The following is a 21,170-nucleotide window of genomic DNA, read 5'->3' on the forward strand; positions in this document are numbered from 1 at the left end:
GTTCCATCCATGCTTGCCGATTGTCCAGCCAAGACCGGCAGAGATCGTCAATGCTGAAGACCGCGAGGATCGTGGAAACGGATCGGATTCTCAACATCCGGTTCAGAAGCAAGCGGAAGCTGACCAGCAAAGCAAGAAAGATAAGAGAAGGAAGAAGCATATCAAACGTCGAAGAAGTGAATCCAAATCACCGAAAGTTCGACGTTCTAATCGTTTGAAAGGGCAACCCAGTCTAAAGTACCCGAAATAGTTTTAAGTGTGATGTAAAACCTTTTTGATTTGAATTTGTATTGTAGAGTTTATTATTGTTAAAAGATTGTAAAACTTGTTTAAGCCGGGAGAGATTGTAGTATCTAGATAACCTTTATAGCATTAGCTAGTAAAATTATAGCAAATAGCTTTCTTGTTGGAACGATCACTTCTGATCGTTCTCTTTTCATCCGACCGTTGAGCAGTACGGACGCAAGTGTACCCGTCTCCTCAAGTGCAATTATTTAATAAAGTATATATTAAAGTGAAGTGTCTAGTCGTCTAATTAATTACCGCGTACTCCGTCCCCCCAATACTTCAGTTGGTTTACGGGAAAAAGCAGAATTAAGAGTTAAGGGACGTTTACGTAGTGTTTAAGGGTTAAATGTTTAAGAGTATTCGAGAACTCCCTGGAGTTAAGGCCATCTGATCTACAAGCGTTATCAACGATCTTTTGGAGCATTATGAATGAAATTTATGCATACACAACCTCATGTTAGGATCTGTTGTCAGGTGATAAGTTCGTTGTCAGTTTGAGGATCTGCAAGAAATTCCTTGCGTATAGGTAGGTCATCGGATCTACCAATGATTCTTTAAGGTTCTCTAAGAACTCCCTTGAGTATTGGTCATCGAATTTACAAGGGCTTCTAGTAGTATTAAGAATGAGGTTTATGCTCACACAGCCCCAGGCATCTATATCTCAGCGCAACATTTTGTTTTGCCTCAAGAGCAAACTTATGTGTCTCTGACAGATATTGGGCCGCTGAATCCGAATCCGAATTCAGATTTGCTCCAGCACGTCACAATTTCGAACAATTTATAAGGCAAAATATGCAATTTTGGGCTTTTTTGACTGCAAGCCATTAAGCATGGACATATTTTTCAATCAAAGGATAAATTGGTCATTTAACATCTAAATTATCGACTCGTGCTAAATATTTCGTTTAACCAAATCAAATTTTATAGATTTAAGCATTTTATGTCAGTATGTAAACTTGCATGCAACTTTTGGAGGGTGGCTTGTATGGGAAATATCGTAACTAACATAAATCGTTTAAAACTATCAAATTCGATTTGGTAAATCTAAATATTTTGCATGAGTCGCTAATTTGGATGTTAATTGACCAATGTATCCTTTGATTGGTTGAAAAAATATTTCCATGCTTGTAGTCAAAAAAGCCCAAAATTGCATATTTTGCCCAATAAATTGAGGTATAGCTCAAAATTGTGACGTGCTGGAGAAAATCTGAGCCCGGATTCGGATTCAGCGGCGAAAAATCTGTCAGAGATACACAAGTTTGCTCTTGAGACAGACCAAAAGTTAATTTTTGCTACGCTGTGTGTTTTATGAAGTGGTGGGTTTTATGATTGTATAGCATATCCAAGAACTCTCTAGACTTAAGTCCATCTGATCTACAAGCGTAATCAGTGACCTATTGGAGCATTATGAATGAAATTTATGCTTTCATAGCCTCATGCAATTGTGTGCTGTCAAGTGGTGAGTTCGTTGTCAGTTTGGAGATCTTCAAGAACTTCTTTGAGTATAGGTCATCGGATCTACTAACGTATTTGGTTGTCTCTATGAGATTTACGACTAAGGTTCATACTCACACAACCTTAGGTAACTATGATCTATCAAGGTTTGAGTTCGAAGAATCTTTAAGGGTCTCAAAAAACTGAACTCCCTTGCGTATTGGTGATCGAATCTACGAGGGCTATTGATAGTATCAAAGAGCATTTAGAATTAGGTTTATACGAACCTTTTAAGCCCGCTCACATTCTCCGGGAGCCTCCTGAAATGACCTGAAAAGCATTGAAACGCCTTGAAACTCTTTAAAACGCCTCTGAAACCCCCATGAAACTCACCTGCGAACCTCTGAAGCCTCTTCAAGGCCCTCTGAACCTCCTGAAACGCCTCGAAACGCATCTAATACCTTTTTAAAACCTCCGTGAAAGTCACCTGAGAGACTCTGAAGCCCCTTAAAACGCCTGTGAAGTCTCCTGAAACGCCCTGAAACGCATTGAAACACCTTTTTCATCCCTCATCTGTAGAGCCTTTTAACCACTGCGTCCATTATTTAGGAATATTGTGGTATGACCCATATTTAATTTGGTGCTAGTCAATTATCCTGTCTCTTTGGGTGATCGACTGTACGTTGGATGATATCTTTGAGGGATTTATTGGCATTTCAGTCTAATTTGGTCAATTGAAAACAACTATATGTTTTCTTCACCCGACGTTTCGGTCCTTATTGGACCTTTTTCAAGGATTCGAAAATTGTGTTGTTTTATCGTTAAGGTGTTTGTTTGAACGTCTAATCGTCATTTAGTGTTGGTTTTCGGTTTTAACTTTCCGGAAAACAAGTTTTAGAATAAAAATCGGAATCCGTTCCACTGTTCTACGCACTGATGTAGTTTTAAAATCTACATCAGTGCGTAGAACAGTGGAACGGATTCCGATTTTTATTCTAAAACTTGTTTTCCGGAAAGTTAAAACCGAAAACCAACACTAAATGACGATTAGACATTCAAACAAACACCTTAACGATAAAACAACACAATTTTCGAATCCTTGAAAAAGGTCCAATAAGGACCGAAACGTCGGGTTAAGAAAACATCTAGTTGTTTTTAATTGACCAAATTAGACTGAAATGCCAATAAACCCCTCAAAGATATCAAATATCCTGTCACAATTGAGCTGTGATGGACAATGGTTGATGTAACACCTGATCCCAACTAGGCACAACTCGTTTTATAAAGTTTATTACCCTGTTGGGACTACTTCGCCAAATTGCCAAGGGCTCTAGAAACCCTTTACCAAATACCGCCAATCTTCGATGGGACAGCACTCCACAGTTGCAGAGTAAGTGTTCGGCAGTTTCGTTTTCCGTTCGATAGAAACGACATTCGGAGGATTGAGTTTTTCCAATCTTACTTAGATGATATTTACTCGGGCAGTGGCCAGTCATCAGACCAGTAATTACCCTGAGATCTCTTTTATTTAGATTCAATATGGACCTGGCTTTTTCTGCACTGGTTTGTATGAATCTTTTCGCTTGCTTGGATGTATCCGTGGCATTCCAATTAGATTCTACCGTGGACATTTCCCAAGTTTTTAGTTTCACCCGTAGAGCACACTCAGGAACTCCACAAAAAGGTTCAGGGCCTACAAAGCTTAATGCCGCACCCTGTCTAGCGAGAGTGTCGGCATTTTCATTCCCCGGAATTCCACAATGACCGGGCACCCAGTATAAAGTTACCTCGTTCCTACTGGTCAATTGCGTCAGAGAAATAATGCATTCCCACACTAGCTTGGATTGACACGTGAAAGCTGTTAGCGCATTTAGAGCCGCCTGACTGTCCGAAAAAATACAGATCTTGGCAAACCTATAATTTCTTTTCAAACAAATGAAACACCTTGAAACGCCCAGATAACACAAAGTCTTATATGATGTTGAATAGGATGTTAAAGTGGAGGCCATATGCGTACCTGCTTCCATTAAACCGCGTGTAAAGTGTGCGTATATCACCTCCACTTTTGCATCCTATCCAACATTATATGCGATCATGTGTTGACTGGGCGCCTCAGAAATCCCTATAAAACTTCCGTGAAATTTACTTGAGAGTTTCTGGAGCTCCTTTAAGCCCCTGTGAAACGCCCTGTGACGCATTGAAACGATTTGAAACGCCTCTGAAACCCTCATGAAACCTCCGTGAAATTCACCTGTGGGCCTTTTATGCCCTCTCAAATTCATCGGAAACCTTCTGAAATGCCCTGAAACGCATTGGAACGCTTTGAAACGCTTTGGAAACCCCCATGAAACCTCCGTGAAACTCACCTGAGAGATACAGAAGCCCGACAGAAAACCTCTCTGAAACCTAAAACGCCCTAGACGCCTGGAAACGCCTCCGACATCCCCCCCCCCCCTAAAAACTACATTGAAATCCTTCTGACCCTCCCTCCTTTACATCTGAAAGCCTTGACCCCCTCTCCTTTGCATCGGCAACTTCCCCTTCTCTAACTTCTTTGCAACCTCGAAATCCATTTAGGTAATGAACTGAGTCCATTTAGGTAATGAACTCATGTAGGTAAAAATACTATTTAGGCCTAGATTTAGGCTCTAATTCTTCCGACTCGTTACCTAAATGGAGATTCAGGTGTTCCAGAGATGTATGCGCTATTACAATTGACATATATTCTGGAAACCTCTACTGGAAATACGTCTAATGTTCAATTTATTTACCGCATGGTGAACCATCCTCTGGATGTATTCAAACAAGCCGTCACATACTGCACTTCACTTCAAAAGGCTTTCCGCTAATTCTTGGCAGGGATGCTAATGCTCACCGTATCAGCTGATGCAACTCAAACATTAACTTAAAACGCTCCAACTTGATTGAGTACTTAAGCAGTACAGATCTTGGATTACTTGACATAGGCAACCGCCCAACCTTCATGGTATCTGCTAGAGAGTTAGTGTTAGACATAACGCTTTGCTTTAGTAGAATTAGTCACGAGCTGACCAATTGGCATATAAATTAGTCACGAATTGATCGATGTACAATCAACGAAGAATCTATCTGACCATCGCTACATCTTTTTTGAACATCTGAATGTTACTTCGCAAACTTTGCGTTTCAGGAATCCTCGGTCAATCAACTGAGATCTCTTCACCGATTTGATTGCAGCCAAATTTCATGGATACTCACCATCCATTTACACTCCAAGTGATTTAGACGATGCTGTTGATTCTACAACGACTTTCATCATGGAAGCTTTCAAACAAGCTTGACCTTACAATATATTATAACCTTGATTCTTTTCATGGAAAGGCAAAACCGCAATGGCGTTCGACCTTTGCGTGTCTTTGATTCTGAAATCGATGCGAGTGACCAAGTAAAGTACGTTGGAGTTATTCTTGATTCCAAGCTTTCTTGGACACCTCATATTGAGTTCAGAATCAAGAATGCATGTATGGACTTCAAGCAACGCCGGTGAACCTTTGGTCAAGCTTGGGATTCAAAACCTAAGTATGTATAAACGTGTAATTTTACAACTGTGGATTCTACAGATTATAGGAATTTCTCGGCTCTGGCAGTCTGAGTGGGTAGCAAAAGGCTGTTTTGCTCCTACATCCGACGTTTCGGTTATATTTATACTCCTATTCCCTGAAGAAGGTTAAATAAATATAACCGAAACGTCGGATGTAGGAGCAAAACAGCCTTTTGCTACCCACTCAGACTGCCAGAGCCGAGAAATTCCTATAATAAGTACACACTTCCAAAAAGGCATGTAATTTTGTGTCATTTTACGCCGACATATGACAGCGAGCAAAATGACACAATATTATGTCCGATATTATTTTTACGCTAGGCTGATTCAAGTAAATTTACTCGTCAAAACATAAGGCTTGTAACTTTACAGGGTGTGCTTTTGTGACGGAAACCTAACCTCATTTTTGTCTGCCACTAACTAGTACTGTATCCCCCTTCCCGTTCCTGTCAAAAAATAAATAAATGATGACAATGAATTCCGTTTCAACACACTTTATTCATATTCTTGTCGATATTTGATCTTAAAACAATCTTTGGAAAAATAGCATTGCTCACTTTTTCAGATCATAACATTATGTTTCTGCTTCCTCGAGTCACATTTGTTTCCATTTTCTGCCACTGGTAGTCGTACCTGGCGGATGAATCCTGGTGCCTTTTTTACGTTAATTGTGCACTACGTATTAATCTCACTCAAGATCTCACAATTCTTACAATTCTTGCTCCGAATCTGAATAAAAAATTGATTTGGAACAATATTTACAAATCACAACAACTCAAGCGACTGCGTTTGACGTTTTAGCTGCGGTAAACGCAGCGGAGTTCCATAAAGTTTTTTGTCGTGTAATTTTAATGTGAATGAACCAGAATTTTATGTATTATGGTCGAATATTGTGAGCGCTCTCTTAAATATGTGTCAAAATTGCAGCAAATGTTAAAATAAAAATTCGACAACGCTGATTTTTGCATTTGCATCACAGACGACACAAAAATAAGTCATATTTCTATTTGTGTCATGGTTATTTACGTCAATTTCTTCAATTGTGTCACCCTGATAATTGAGATTTTCTTAGTGTGTATGTATATCAAATGGATTTACACAACTGTTGTTCTACCAATATTAGCCCACTCGTTGGCCTATGGACTTCTGTGGCTACAAGTGGACGTTTCCAATCAAAATTCGGCCATCTCCAAAGGATATGTTTGATGGTGATATATGTATGGAGCGCTCTCTTCAACTCTCACGGCAGCGCTCGAAGTTCTGTTCAACGCCACTTCACTACACATTCACCCAAAACAAGAAAGCGCATTCTTGCACCTTGTCTTACACTTATCGCCCGATCGGTCCTCATGGTGGGGTCGTACACAAATTATTTCACGCCCCTGGGGGGGGGAGGGGCTGGGGGGGGTGGGTTAGGGATTGGTTTCCACAACGTGACGACCCTTACAAAAAATATTGAGGTCCCATACAAAAAGTGTGACATAGAAGGGGGGAGGGGTTGAAAATTGTGGATTTTTGCGTGACATAATTTGTGTATCACCCCAGTTCACCAGAGAAAGCTCTTGTGAACCGTAGATCAAGACACACCTCGTTGTTTCCACTTTTGGAGAATTGGGATAAACTTGTCCTTGCTCTAAATGATCTTACAATTTTGCATACAAGACATTTCCCACGAAATTCCGTCCCCGGTAAGACATCTGATTATCTGGAGAGAAATATTTCCAACGGCATCATATGGTTAATATTTCGAATTATAATCCTGAAACTGCTGGACATTCTGCTCGTTTCCGAAACTAAACACGCTGTCAATGATTCTCAGCCTGTGTTTACTAATGGTTTCGGTTTATTTGTAAAAGCATTTGATTGCACATTGTGTTTTGTTTGCCCTCTCACTGTCAAACCTCGCAGAATCCGAATAATTAAACAAAATGTTATTCACATCAGCAGCACTTACCGGCATTCCTTCTCCACCGACGGGGTGGACATTTGCGCCATCGTATTTGCCTTTCGCGGTGTCATCGCCAGCAATGACCGTTCCGGGCTGTTCACTTCGACCGTCGAGGCCGCCCCCCTCGAATCGACACTGGGCGTTTTGGAAATCGTTGAGGCACGTCTGCTGCTGCTCTTATTCAGCTTGGATGAGGCATTCGAAATGGTCGACGAACGCCGACTGTTGACGAAGGGATTATGTTTGGGGCTCGGGGCAACCGGTTCGTCCTTCTCTATCTTAGTCTGGCGCGACAGGACATGCTTCCGGGCCGTGTCCGAGCGCTTGTTTCGGTCACGCATCTTGTGCACCAGCGGCATGTCAGTCGGGTGTCCATAGTGCATCGAACCGTGTGATCCGGATTGGTTCAGGTTCCTGAAACAAGTTGGAATGTATCCAGATGGGAGAGCAAAAGATGAATGTTAAAACGATACTATTTTCATTGTGTTGGTTAGTTTGATGGGATTTACTTTGGAAATGGTTCCGGCTCGTCGACGGACAGTGCATGCCGATGATAGTGGAGCATGGCGGGATGCAGCAGGCTGCTGTTCGTTTCCCGCGTGGACCGGTGTACCATGCTGCTGACACGTGATCCACGGTGGTGTTTTACAGTTGAGCGAACGCCCGCCGGGGAGCCCGATACTGGTGGGACGGCCAACTTGTCGACGGATAAATTCGGTACGGAGCCACTGCGGGACACTCGCCGACTTTCACAACTCGGATGCGATGCCTTTGGGGTTCTGCAATGATGAGATGAGTTTATGGAATACAATGAGTTGAAAGGTACTGATGTTGTATCGGTGTTAATTATCCCATATCCACCCAGCATTATATTTATAGGATAGATATCCCGAACGCCTAACGTCCTGTTTGAAAAGAAAAGTGAATTTCTTGAGAACCACAATATGTACTTCAGTATACTATCTTCGTAGTAATTGTTTATAAAATCCATACTTCGTATGGTGAACATTTCGACAATGTTTGGCAGAATTTTGATTCCCCCCTCCCCCCTTCTTCAAAAATGTGTGGCAGAATTTTGCATTTTGAGGGGGCAGATAAAAAATATTTATCAAAAAATCGGGTCTTGCTGAATTTTTTTAAACAAATCCTATGAGTTTTCAATATTTTTCGGATTAAATGCTTTACTATTTTTATCCCACCCCTCGCCCAGCCAAAGCATGGTGGGACAAAAAGTAAAATAAATATTTGTAACGGCCTCATGGAACAATATTGAAAAAAAACGGTAGCCTGTAGGTATTCATACACAATTACCGTATGCGTGATAATGTTTGCACCATCGTGCAAATAAGGTACCCATATCACCTGCACACACAATATCGTGGTTTTTATTTCATGCACGTAAGCTCTAACTCATATCACAGTAGGTTGCGGGTAAAAAAATCCGATTTCTTAAGTTTACAATTTGCACCATGAAGGAATGGCAGCGGTAGTCGGGACTTGTCCACGCGCAAATGTTAAAAAAGACATTTCAGGAGTGTTCAGGAGAACCGTAAAACGGTCTTAGACCGAAAAAAAGCAAAGGCAACTATTCCCGAAGATGTCCACTGGTCGTCCAAGGTTGACATCGATTAAGAAGGCTATTGCTGCCACCAAAAAGAAGATATGGGTGAATTATATGCGCTCAATGAGAAAAATGACAAAGAAACGCGAAATCAGCGACTTAATGGCATGACATATCGAAAAGGAAAATTGCGGTGGCCTTTATGATCCTTCGAACATAGAAAAAAAGCTTACATTATTACCAATGGCACCCAGGAGCTATGAATAGCGCCATATAGGAAAGTCTTGAATTTGCCCGAACGCAATATCCCTTTTTTCGGTTTCCGAAAAACTATCGATCCGTACCAAATTCCAGAATCAATAGTTATATTTACTTTTGTTTGTGTGTCAATGTCTACACTATAAGGCAATGTCAAAATAAAAAAAATAAACTTAAAAATTGTTAATCTTGACTTTGACACTACCACGGACACTTTTCGACATTTGCGCATGGAAAAATTACGAGCTAGGTTGCCACCGTGGTTGCCACTTAGTCATTATGCAAGTGTTAAACTAAGACTTTTTATTCACAGCCTACTATGATATGAGTGATAGCTTTAATGCCTGCAAATAAAACCCATACATTCTATTCACAAGTAAAACTGGAACGTTATTTGACGATGGTGCAAACATTATCACGCATACGGTAGAGGGAGAATCAAGGTAGGTATCTTCTTGATTTTTTCCTGGTAGAAAATGTTGGTACCAGTTTTCCAGATAAGCCTGTGCACAAGAGGGGGGGATGCGTTACCGATGTTCCATACACTAGGCGCCCCCGTCTTTTGCCGAAACTAGAAAAAAACCACTCCTTTGGCGCCATTTCTGTGCACGGGCCTGTTTCCAGAAACAAATTTCGAAATTTCTTTAAGGTTTCCAGTTATAAATTAGCGTACTAGATAGCAGTACTCATGTTTTACATATCACGGATATCATGATCTACATGCTAGACCTCCTGCAGGGACTTATCTGCAAAAATTATCAGCGTTTCCTCCTGCTATTCTCGCTGGGATTCCTACCGACTATCATCTCGCCATTCCTCCCAAAAATTATACCTGCTTGCATCCTAATTTCCGTCTTCCTAAGCACCGATCAATAATGACCGAGTTTATTCTTGTACCTCGCCTAACTAATTTATAAATTATCTCATGTAAAAAAATATTGTGAAAGAACTATAATTTCCTTAACCCTAAAAGGGATACCTGGGTTCCATTGGACCCTAGGCGCCTTTCAGAGCTCGACTTTGATGGGACACACTCAGCGAGGTGACGAAACTGAGGACATGAAGGTATCCCTTTTAGGGTTAAAATAAAATAATAAGATTGAATGGGTCTCCTGTTAGCCTAGTGGTTAAGGCTTAAAATCGCCAATCCGGAGACGGCTGGTTTGATTCATGTTCCAGTCGGGATAACTTTCTCGGCTCCCTGGGCATAGTGTATCATTGTATTTGCTTTACAATATTCAATGCAAATTCATGCAATGGCAGGCTAAGAAAGTCCTTCAATTAATAACTGTAGAAGTGCTCAAAGACTTAGTTAAGGAGAGGCAGGGAGGCTTAATTCCAGTGAGAGCCATAAAGTAGCCATAAAGAAGAAGAATAAGCAAAAGATTGAAAAATAGTTCTTCGAATTCTTTTTCCGTTAAGTTCACGTTTATTTCCGGCACAAACTGAATAAAATTCCCAGCACACTTAGGGTATTGTACCATTTGGGCAGGTGTACCTATTTTGGGCACTTGTCGCTATAACTAAGTCAATTTCAAACCGATTGATTTGAATTTTTGTACAGAGTTAGATACTGTACGTGCCTAACTCTGGACAAAATTTCAAATCAATCGATTTGAAATTAACTTAGTTAAAGCGACAAGTGCCCAAAATAGGTATACCTGCCCAAATGGTACAAGACTACGTGACACTACATAGGATGGTTAAAAATTATGATTTGATCGTACACTCAGCGAAAAGAACTAGCGAAATTCATCGAAATACCTTATGAACTTTTGCTATAACTAAAACTTATGGATGCCATAAGAATGCCTTATGAAAATTGATCGTGCTTGCAATGACAAATTTCCTTAGATAGGCTTATGAAAAGAACAAAAAAAATTCTAAAAATGATGCAGACTGGATTCGATCACTGAGCCTGTGTTTTATCCATACGGCTACCAACGATTGAGAATAACATGTTGCTAAACATTAATAAAAGCCAAGCTGTGAGACGATCCTACGTCATAATGACCTTATGAAATTCATCCGAATCATTATGAATTATTTAAAGGCCGTTTTATAAGTTGTGCCTAAGGTTATTTGGCTGAGTGTAGGTGTTTATTCGAAAAGTTGGCCATATTCTTTGCAATCCAAATCAAATCACATGCTCAAAGTACGATTGAGCAGAAAGCATTTAAATTGAGATCGCATTATAATGAAGACCAACATGATGTGAAATATTATTTCAGTTAATAGTTTTGCCCGCCAGATCATAATACGCGATCGCAGTGCAACGAAGAAATCATTCGCTGTGGTTTTGAAATAGGGTATTGGTTCCCTCATTAAGCATGTGGCTCCCATTTTCATCCTACGAAAAACAAACGATTGAAGCACTGTTTGTTTTGTTTCTTATTTTTATATTTTTGTTGGAAGTGAGCACGCATAAAAACAAAAAGAACGGAATCAATCGGTGCCGTAAACGCTTGTTTTCGAATGGGATGCATTTGGGAGCGTGAGATTAATGATGGCACTCATACCCTATATACGATGTTTCGTATGCAGAAAATCCACGCGCACTTTTGCCTGCAGCTTCCCTATAGGCGAAGAATACATGCTGTTTCCATTTTACCGATGGAAAAAAGTCATTTATTTGATTAATCAATCAGCTTTTGCTGTATTCTTTCGGAGCTTTCGGGGAATGCTTCAATATTATTTTCAGAAATTTCCTCAGAGATTTCTCCTAGAATTCCTTCAGAAATTCTTACCGGAGTTGCGTGATCAATTCATTTCAGGGCTCCTACAGAGATTTGAGCATTGATTCTTTCAGCATTTTTTCTGGGAGTTCTCCTGAGATTTGTTCAGGACTGAAGGACTTCATTGATTCTCCCAGGGTTTACTTTAGGGATCGCTCCATAGATTCTTCCAGGAATCTTTTCCAAGATTATTGCATGAATTCTTTAAGAACTTCTTCTGGAGTTTCTCCAGGGATTACACCGAGAATTTCTCAAGGATTCCTCCCAGCACTGGCGTAGAAACGGGGGGTTTAGGGTTAAAACACCCCCAGAGCCAAAATTTGTGGAACAAATTTTCAGTATACACTAAATCCTTTTTTTTTACACGACTTGTTTTACGCGATTTTATTTTGCATGATTTTTTTTACGCGATTTTCTCGAAGTTACGCGACTTTTTTTTACGCGATTTTGGTTATTTGCGGAGGGCAAATCGCGTAAAAAAAGATTTCCCTTTGATTATTTTTACGCGATTTCACGAAGTTTCGCGAACCTTTTTTACACGATCTTTTTTGCGCGGACGCATCCATCGCGTAAAAAAAGGATTTAGTGTAAAACGCTTTGCGACGAAAAAATTTTTCGGCTGCGCCGCTATTTTAAAACTACGAATGCAATTGCTCATTACTGTTTACAAAATGTAAGTGTCAAATCAAAACAGGAATCATTGACCGTTGAAAACCCCTACCAGAGACAATTTCTGGCTACGCCACTGCCTCCCGGGATTCCATTAGCAATTAGCGAGAATACCTTCCCGGGATTCTTACAAGAATTTTTCCGAAGATTTTTTTAGACATCCATTCAAGAACTCCTCTTGAAATTTCTTTACATGTTTCCCCCAAGATTGTTTCTGGGGTTCCTTCAGCAATTCCTTTTAGGATTCCTCCAGCGACTCCTTCCAAGTTTTTTTTTTATTTCTCCTGGGACTCCTTCAGGGATTCCTCCCGAGATGATTTTTAGGATCTCAACTAGGATTCTTTCAGGGAACCGGGATCTAATTAAACTTGGATTTTTCCTGGATACTTTCAGGAATCCTTCCAGAGACTATGTTTAGCCAGGAATCGTCCCACGTTGTGATAATTTAATTAAATACAGGAAAGGTGTACAATTGTTCTGCCATGGCAGCGGTCAGAATAGCAACTGATCTTTATTGATACTCAGATTACATGAATATACATTCAGCGACATTTAAATGTGGAATATATAACCTTGATTGATAGGGTGAGACAATTGCGCGAACATACCGGCCCGCCAAAACCAACGGTTTTATATTCTGCAAAACAAAACAACTGTAGGAATACGCCGCAGTCCCACTCGCCAATGGTTTCAAATATGTTTCCTAACTAAGACACTAGTGGTCAGGGATGAGCCAGGACCGCAACATATTTGGCTGGATGGCTACCGTGGTGGCCGCACCATCGCAGCTGGGAGTGGGAGGCTTATTATGTGCAGTTGAATGAATACATACAATACAAAATCGAGGTGACGAAAACGGTAAAGCATAAAACTATTTTTACAAACAGATCACAGTTCAGAGTTGGATGCTGCGAGAGCAATTATTTGCTGCGATGATATTCGACGTTCCTCCAGACGATGATCGTACGTGTGAAAGTTGTTCATTGAAACGACCCATCTTTTGTATCCACACAACTGTGCCCAATGCTACAGTCGACGGTGGGTAGGTACAAAATGATCGGCTGGAACAGTCCATGGCACAATACAATCACTATTAGCAGCGAACGAAATTCCATAACAATGTAGACGCTGACGACTGGTAGGTAACTGCAGCTGATGTGACGTGGATTGCGATGATTATTTCTGTGACCAAACTGAAGTTTAACCGATTCCTTTTCATAACGGCTAGTCACGGCACCAATGCTTAGCCAGGAATCGTCCCCACGTTGTGATAATTTAATTAAATACAGGAAAGGTGTACAATTGTTCTGCCATGGCAGCGGTCAGAATAGCAACTGATCTTTATTGATACTCAGATTACATGAATATACATTTAGCGACATCTAAATGTGGAATATATAACCTTGATTGATAGGGTGAGACAATTGCGCGAACAGACTACTTTCACCTGGAATTCTTCTTTTTTTCACCAAGGATTTTACTAGGGATTTTTCTTGAGACTGGATCCATCTGATAATTATCCCACGATTCCTGCGATGACTACTGCATGTAGAAGGAGAGGAATGTAACAAGAAGGGTGGCCCACACTGTATGAAAAATATAAAATACGAAAAATGCATAGTAAATGCCCACTTCACTTCTAATCAATAAAGTCTACGGGCTTGATTTCATATGATGCATATGAAGGGGGCTTGATATTGGATTAAAAGCATTCTATTCTAAGGGGCATCAACAAGGTCTCAAAAAGATTTCGGGAGCCTGCAAAGGATTCAGTCAGGTCTCCGGAAACTTCGTGAGAATTTCAAGGAAGTTTTAAAGGGGTTCAAAGGGATTGCACTGATTTTCAAGTGTTTCAGGGCATGTTAGCATGGTTCAGAAAGGCTTCGGGAGTTTCTGGGAGTTCCAGGATATTTCATTTCAAGAAGGTTTAGGAAAACTTTCAGAGTTTTTGAGAGTTTCATAACACTTCAGGGGGTTCCAAGTAGATCTTAGAGCTGCTTCAGAGTGGTTTAAGCGGTATTAAGTGGAGTTTCAGATTGTTTCGAGGGTATTTTAAAGCGATCTCTACGGTTTTCAATGAGGTTTCAGGGAAATTTTCAAGAATTTTAAAGGCGTTTCATGAGGTTTCATAGCGTTTTTGAAGAATTTAATTGAGTTTCGAAGGGCTTCAAGGCGTTTTATTCTGGGTCTTAAAGAGTTTTCATAGGTTCCGGTTTCCGGGGACCTCATTGGAATTTCAGGGAAGCTTTGAACGGCTTCAAGGGTTTTAAGTAGGGATTCAGGGAGTTTTGCGAGATTTCAGAGAGTTTCAGGGGTTCCCTAGCCACATTTCAGGTAGGACCAGGCTCAGGGAGACTTCATAGAGTTTCAAGTTGTTTCAGAGTTGGAACCAGGTTTAAGGAGGTTTTAGATTTTCATGGAGTTTCAAGGAGTTCAGGGTGGAGGGATTCAAAAGGGTTTTCGTCAGTTTCAGCAGATTTCAAGGAAGTTTAAGGGGATTTCAACGAAGTTTCAGTACCCTTCAGCAATCCAGTTGGGAAATATTAAAGGGATTCGGTGTTTTCAAGGAAGCTTCATTGGAGTTCCAGAAGGTATCAAATAGTTTTGAGAGGTATCAGGGGATGTCAGATGCATTGCAAGGCATTTCAGAGGGTTTCAGGGGATTTATAAGAATTTCAGGGGGAGAGATGTGGTCAGGGGATTCACACCTATTCAGTCTTTATCGAACGATTTTTTTTTCATACACTACGTAAATATTCCAATTATGGCTATAGTACCTCAAATTCACTATAGTTGATTTTCAACCTTAAAGGATGTAAATCAACAAGAAAATCATTGTGAATTGGGAGTGGTACAGATCACGTACACAAAAGATGGTTGCACTTATTAAAACTTCGGCTTCCGTGCACCCTTTTTCGCTATATGTATTGTACCAGTTATAGCTAATCTCCTATCATTGGCACACGCTATAATAAATACACTAAAAGTAGTTACTAGTTACTGGAAACTTGAACACCTTATCAAGTTGAAATCGCTTTTAATTTCTCTCTCTCTCTTCACCAAACGCTCATGTTTACTCAAACGATAAACGATGATAAGATTTATGACGGCACGTCTGCGAAAACAATTAGCGTTTTATCGAGAGACCTGTCTAGCCACCATTAACTACCTACCAACCAAGAAAAACGGAGACCGACCACCCAACGACATGTTGTTGTGCTGTGGTAGCTTTGATGACTGGTAAATGCTCAGCTCAATAAACACGTAGGATATTCCCCCTCACTTTTGTACCCACCCCGAACACATAAAACCATGCAAACGCGTTCCACGCACGCCAAGGATCTCTTTTGTCAAATTTCCAAGGGTAAGGATGACAACTCCAAAGACGCTCTCTCCCACATCACGCCAGATAGTCACGACTTGATTTATGGCAGCGTTTTCTGAGGTGAAGAATTTAGAGTGCTTATCTCCGATCCTGATAATAGGGTGCCCCGGCCTGGCTGAGCCATTAGTTGCGATTCAAGAGGGATGTGTCAAGTTTTGGCTTACGCGAAAGTAGACGCAGAAAGGACGAACTTACGTACGCTGGTACGGTGGAGGGAGCGATTTGGGTTAATTCATGCAATAAATCTGCATGAACGTCATGACATGGCACGCCTGGTCACGTATGAGGTATATCGTTGAGACAGAGTGAAAAGGATCTGACTAGAAATTGAGGCGGTTTTTTGTACAGTCTGGGACTTTTATGAATTTGGATGTGGTCCCAAGCAACCAAAAGTTCAGATAAAATAGCATGTTTGGGCTTAATCAGCTATTCGAAGGTATATGAATAGCATTCTATTCAGCTCACTTTTTAAGTAATTAACCGAACTTCAGTTCACAAAAAGTACACTTGTGTCGCTGAAAGGAACGCTATTCAGCTTAAAAATAAACTTCGAAAAAATGAAAAAAAAAGTTTAGTCCTCAAAAGTAATTTTATTATTAAGAACCATTAGTTCATGTGGAATCCAAATTGACTAATAGCTTGAAATAATGTTTGTTGTTTTTTACTTACTGAGATTTGAACTCGGGATCTCCTCGTTGAAAGTCGTTGCCTAACCACTACTCCATGTATGTGTTGTTATGCACTGTGGGATTTTACTCAATGTGCTGATATCATATAGTAGAGCTCAATCAGGTTCGCGTGTGAACTTTCCCTGAACTTGGAATAGTTTTTGAAGTCGAAAGTTCGAAAGAAGTTCACGTGGAACTTCTTGTGAACTTACGAAGTTTGACATTTTCAGTTTGTTGTGGTTCGCAGTGCAAAGCAATAAATTAAGGCCAGTGTATCGACTTCAAGAAAAAATTATAAGTTTTCAGCTTGGTTTTCAGTGAATACGATTGCGTCGATTACCGGTGCGCTGCAGTGACAAGTGAGACGGGTGTGAAAACATCCAGCAAAGCTGGAAAATTTTTGTGCGCAGCCGAAAAACCCCCGGCGGCATCCTGGGGGGAACAGTTTTCCGCTGCGGGAGCAGCCTTTGATCCACACAATACGGATCCTTTGCGTTGATTACAAGTAAGTTCGTTCAAATATTATAGTGGAACAAAGTGTACTTGTGGAATTAACACAAGCTGTGGCTGCTGGGCTCGATTTCCGAGTGATTTAATTGAATGAGAACTTCTCCCCGGCCCCACTGTCGCCGAAGTTCAAGTGAAGTTCACTTTTGGTACGGTTAATATTTATCCGAACTTTCAGTACCGTTAAGGCACCATTCACCGTGGATCTAAGAGGATTCGGTGCAAATAAGGGCTGTCATTTGACACCAGTCTCATAAACATTGTTGGTGCCGCTTATAATTGCCTTCATTATAGGTTAAAATTGAAGCAATATCCACAGAAGTAGAAAAATTTTCATAAAATTTGGTGATATAGTACAATAAGTAAAGGGTAGTAGGGTCGCCTAATTCCGTGGTAGGTCACCATTCACCGTGGTAGTAGGGACCCATTCACCGTGTATGAGAAATTTTATTCTACTTTGTTTAAAAATGATCAAAACAACCCAGCCAAGGGAATTTTCTTCATTTAAATTCATTTCAAGTAATAACTTGCAAGATTTTATTAGAAAAACGAATGTTTAAATTTTCGATTTTTTCTAGATATATGGGACAATATGGGGCACGGTGAATGGAGACCATTGATTTTTAGGGTACCCATTAGCGTGGTTCAAAAAATCGTTTTTGCTCCACACCGCTTATTCGATTCGTAACCAGATTCTAAGCCTTCTCCCAAAAATTGAGCTGATTTGGTCGAAAATTGAGAGTGCACAAGCCCTTCAAAATTTGTATGGGAATTACTATGGGAAAAGGTCGTTTTTCATTCAATTGTCCGTAGCATTCCTCCAAGTGCCCTAGAGTCTTAGTTGACCCATGGTAGTCCTAGCCTGCTCTATCAGCTACAACTTTGCCGAAGACCACATTCAAATCGGACGCCTCATTAATTAGTTATTGATTTTTGTCCAGAATGAAAATCTTTGATCATGATGGATACACTATTCGATGGGCATCACTGCCATTTGCCTTGAAACATAGTAGCCATGATTTCTGTGTGCTATCTTTGGCGCCATGTGCAGCAATGTTGCCTGCTGGGAAGCTGTACGATCACTGTTAAAGTTTCTCCAGTTGAATAAAAATCGATAATTAATTAATGAGACGTCCGATTTGAATGCGGTCTTCGGCAAAGTTGTAGGTGATAGAGTAGCCTAGGACTGCCAAGGGTCAACTAACACTCTAGAGCACCTGGGGAAATGCTACGGTCAATTAAATGGAAAACGTCCTTTTCCCATAGTAATTCCCATACAAACTTTGAAGGGCTTGTGCACTCTCAATTTTTAACCAAATTAGCTCAATTTTTGGGAGATGGCTTAAAATCTGGTTACGAATCGAATAAGCGGTGTGGAGCAAAAACGATTTTTTGAACCACGCTAGTACCCATTTACCGTGCCTTTTTGTTTCAGTTAAAAAGTACGAGTAATCGTACTTTCTTGTTAAACTTACTTCGGTAATGCAAAATACGTACCTAATATGTGAATTTAATTGCTTCTTCGTGAAATAAAAACGTTACTACATTTAGTTTATCGCTTAAATCACCTTAGCGCAGTTTTCGTTTTTTCACTATGAATGCAGTGAACGAGCAGAAACCCGCTTCATGTAAACACAGTTTAGTGTCAAAATGATACTTTTAAATGTTTTAATGAGCGTTTTGACATGGTAACAATACATTAGTGTTGTATTGGTGCAATTGAAGGGAAATTGTCAGATCATTCAATCATAATATGGAAATAATGAAAAAATATTCGAAGGCACACGGTGAATGGAGCCCCCACGGTGAATGGCGCCTTGACGGTAGTAAGTTCAAAACAAGTTCGAAACAAGTTCGGAACGGATGATTTCAAGTTGTTGGAATATGTTCAAATGAACTATATTTGAATTTTAAAGGCACGCAAAAGTTCAACATGAGTTCGGTTAATATTTGATTGAACTCTGTTTTAAAGTTCAACATAAGTTCTTTTTGAACCTTTTTTCGACTTTAATGTCGTTTTGAAGAGAAGTCAAAAGCTTGTACATGTACTTCCAAGTTCATAAACAATACAAGAGTAACTTTATGGAGAATTAAGTTCAACGAAACCTGGAATTGAACCGAACTTGAACTTCTGAGTTCGTTCTTCAAGTGGAATCCGAACTTTTGGTTGCTTGGGGTGATGATGCTTCTGTGTTGAACGTTTAACTAGGTATATCCCAATACATACAATAACAGGAACCGACATATTTTGGACACAGCTATGCGCGATTTTGGACACTTAGACCGACACAAATTTCGAATATCTCTTCTCGAGTACAAGAGAATACATAAGATCATCTAACCTAGTAGCACTCTTACACCGTAAATATGAGATTTCGTATACTGCGTCCTTGGTCATAATGGTAAGGAAAACACTACGCTACCAGTTTGCCAGATATGTTATTCCGAAGGAATTTTGTATCTCAAGGCCTGTCCATAAACTACGTAGATTGAGGGGGAGGGGTGTCTGGCCAAAGTCTACGGTCCATATAAAATTCAAAAATTTGAGGAGAGCTGAGATGATAAAAAATGAGACTACATAGTCTATGGTATTTATCCTGTTTCTCATTTTTACACAATAAATGCCATGGCAAACAAAGGAAAATGGGAAATCACACTAGGGTTTCGTCATGTTCCATTCAGAATCCTGAACCATGAACACATAGCATCTTATGTATCTGCGGTGAAGAAAGTGGAAATAGCGTGACATAGGTCTTTGTTTTAATATGAAATGAAGCAAATATTACAAACACGTTTCTCCACATGATTCAACTATGTGTCATTCCGTTTGACTTACAGAAACGAAACTTGTACTCCAGCAAATGTGTGCTTGTTAAACAATGCCTGAGGTATGCCACCTCACTCGAACTCTACAACTCAATTGTGTGGCAAACAATGTGAAACCCCATTTCGAAACACCAATTCCGCACCATACTCTGTAGATACCGTACTCACCCCAGTGCTCTGGAAAAGTGAACCAGCGCTGCCGTGAGTGCTTTTCGATCCGGAACCTGTTCCACTGCCGGGGACGTCCGGAACACCCCCAAATGTTGCTCCCATCGGGCAGATTGCGATGCTGCTTGGGCCGGTCCATTGGCAACACCTGTAATAATGGCACAAGAGCATACGGTTGGCTTTATGAATGGCATAGATAATTGAAAATAATTACGCTTATGGCCGTTTTAATCCAGTTTAATTGAAGTGCACCGTTAATACCCATTCAAATATGCAATTATATCATCATAATCAATGCGAATGGTTGCGGAAACAGGATTAAACCGATGTAAGAAATCATATTTCATGAATGCGGACATATGTGGAAAAGGTACTAATTGAATATAAACTCATCCGTTTTTAAATACGCTCTGCTCAATAAAAAAAACACTAAATATCAGTTAATTCAGTGTACATCCAGTCATTATAAACTTCGTCACTAATAAACTTCTAACAGGTGAAAACAAGTCATCATCCAACCGATTCGTCGATAAGTACACTTTCAGCAAAAGTTTCTCTCCTAATGAAGCATACTCTTCTGAAGTAACTTTCCGGTTCAATTTTGCCATCCTCATCATAGCTCTACCTGTGTTCTGCTCTTCTGCTCGTAATCACTGTACCTACCTTATAGAGTTCAAACTGGTAGAACTTTTTGCCATGGTTGACCGAACAGGAGATTGACGGAGAATGTCCTTTATCGAAATTGAATCGATCGTACTGTCATGTGGCGGTAAATTTGTAATACTGAAGTCAAGCTGCAAGTCTTTTCTATGTTTTCAATGTTTCTGTATTGCCAACTATTGTCTACGTTTCAGGGGGTGGAAGCTCAGGTAAAATATTATCTCCTGGGCGCCCATTAAAAACACCACCCCCGGCGAAGACTAGCGCTTGAGCCTAGCTATTTAGCACTGTAGTTGGAGGTAATGCCAATGCAGAACCCGTAGCTTCCGGGAAGGTAAGCCCAGCTCACTGGGTTAGTGAGTTGGTGGCAGGCCCTGAGAGCCAGCCGTAAAAAGACTAGCACCGAAAAATCAACAAGAGAAGAATGCGAACCGATACCAAAGGCGACAACCACAGGGACGGAAAGGAACTTGCGATTGGAAG

General features: G+C 40.4%; 1 protein-coding gene across 1 annotated transcript in view; it reads right to left on the bottom strand.

Annotated features, from left to right (window-relative positions):
- Positions 1–21,170, bottom strand: part of LOC109426278 (uncharacterized) — a 112,459-nt gene that overhangs the window by 31,138 nt on the left and 60,151 nt on the right. The window contains exons 5-7 of the mRNA XM_062852531.1: positions 20,028–20,175; positions 7,760–8,029; positions 7,257–7,664 (exon numbers count right to left, since the gene is read on the bottom strand). Of these exons, the coding sequence (XP_062708515.1) occupies positions 7,257–7,664; positions 7,760–8,029; positions 20,028–20,175 (826 nt within the window). The remainder of the gene's footprint in view (positions 1–7,256; positions 7,665–7,759; positions 8,030–20,027; positions 20,176–21,170) is intronic.

Source organism: Aedes albopictus, chromosome 2 (assembly GCF_035046485.1).
Source record: "Aedes albopictus strain Foshan chromosome 2, AalbF5, whole genome shotgun sequence".
Classification (NCBI taxonomy): Eukaryota; Metazoa; Arthropoda; class Insecta; order Diptera; family Culicidae; genus Aedes; species Aedes albopictus.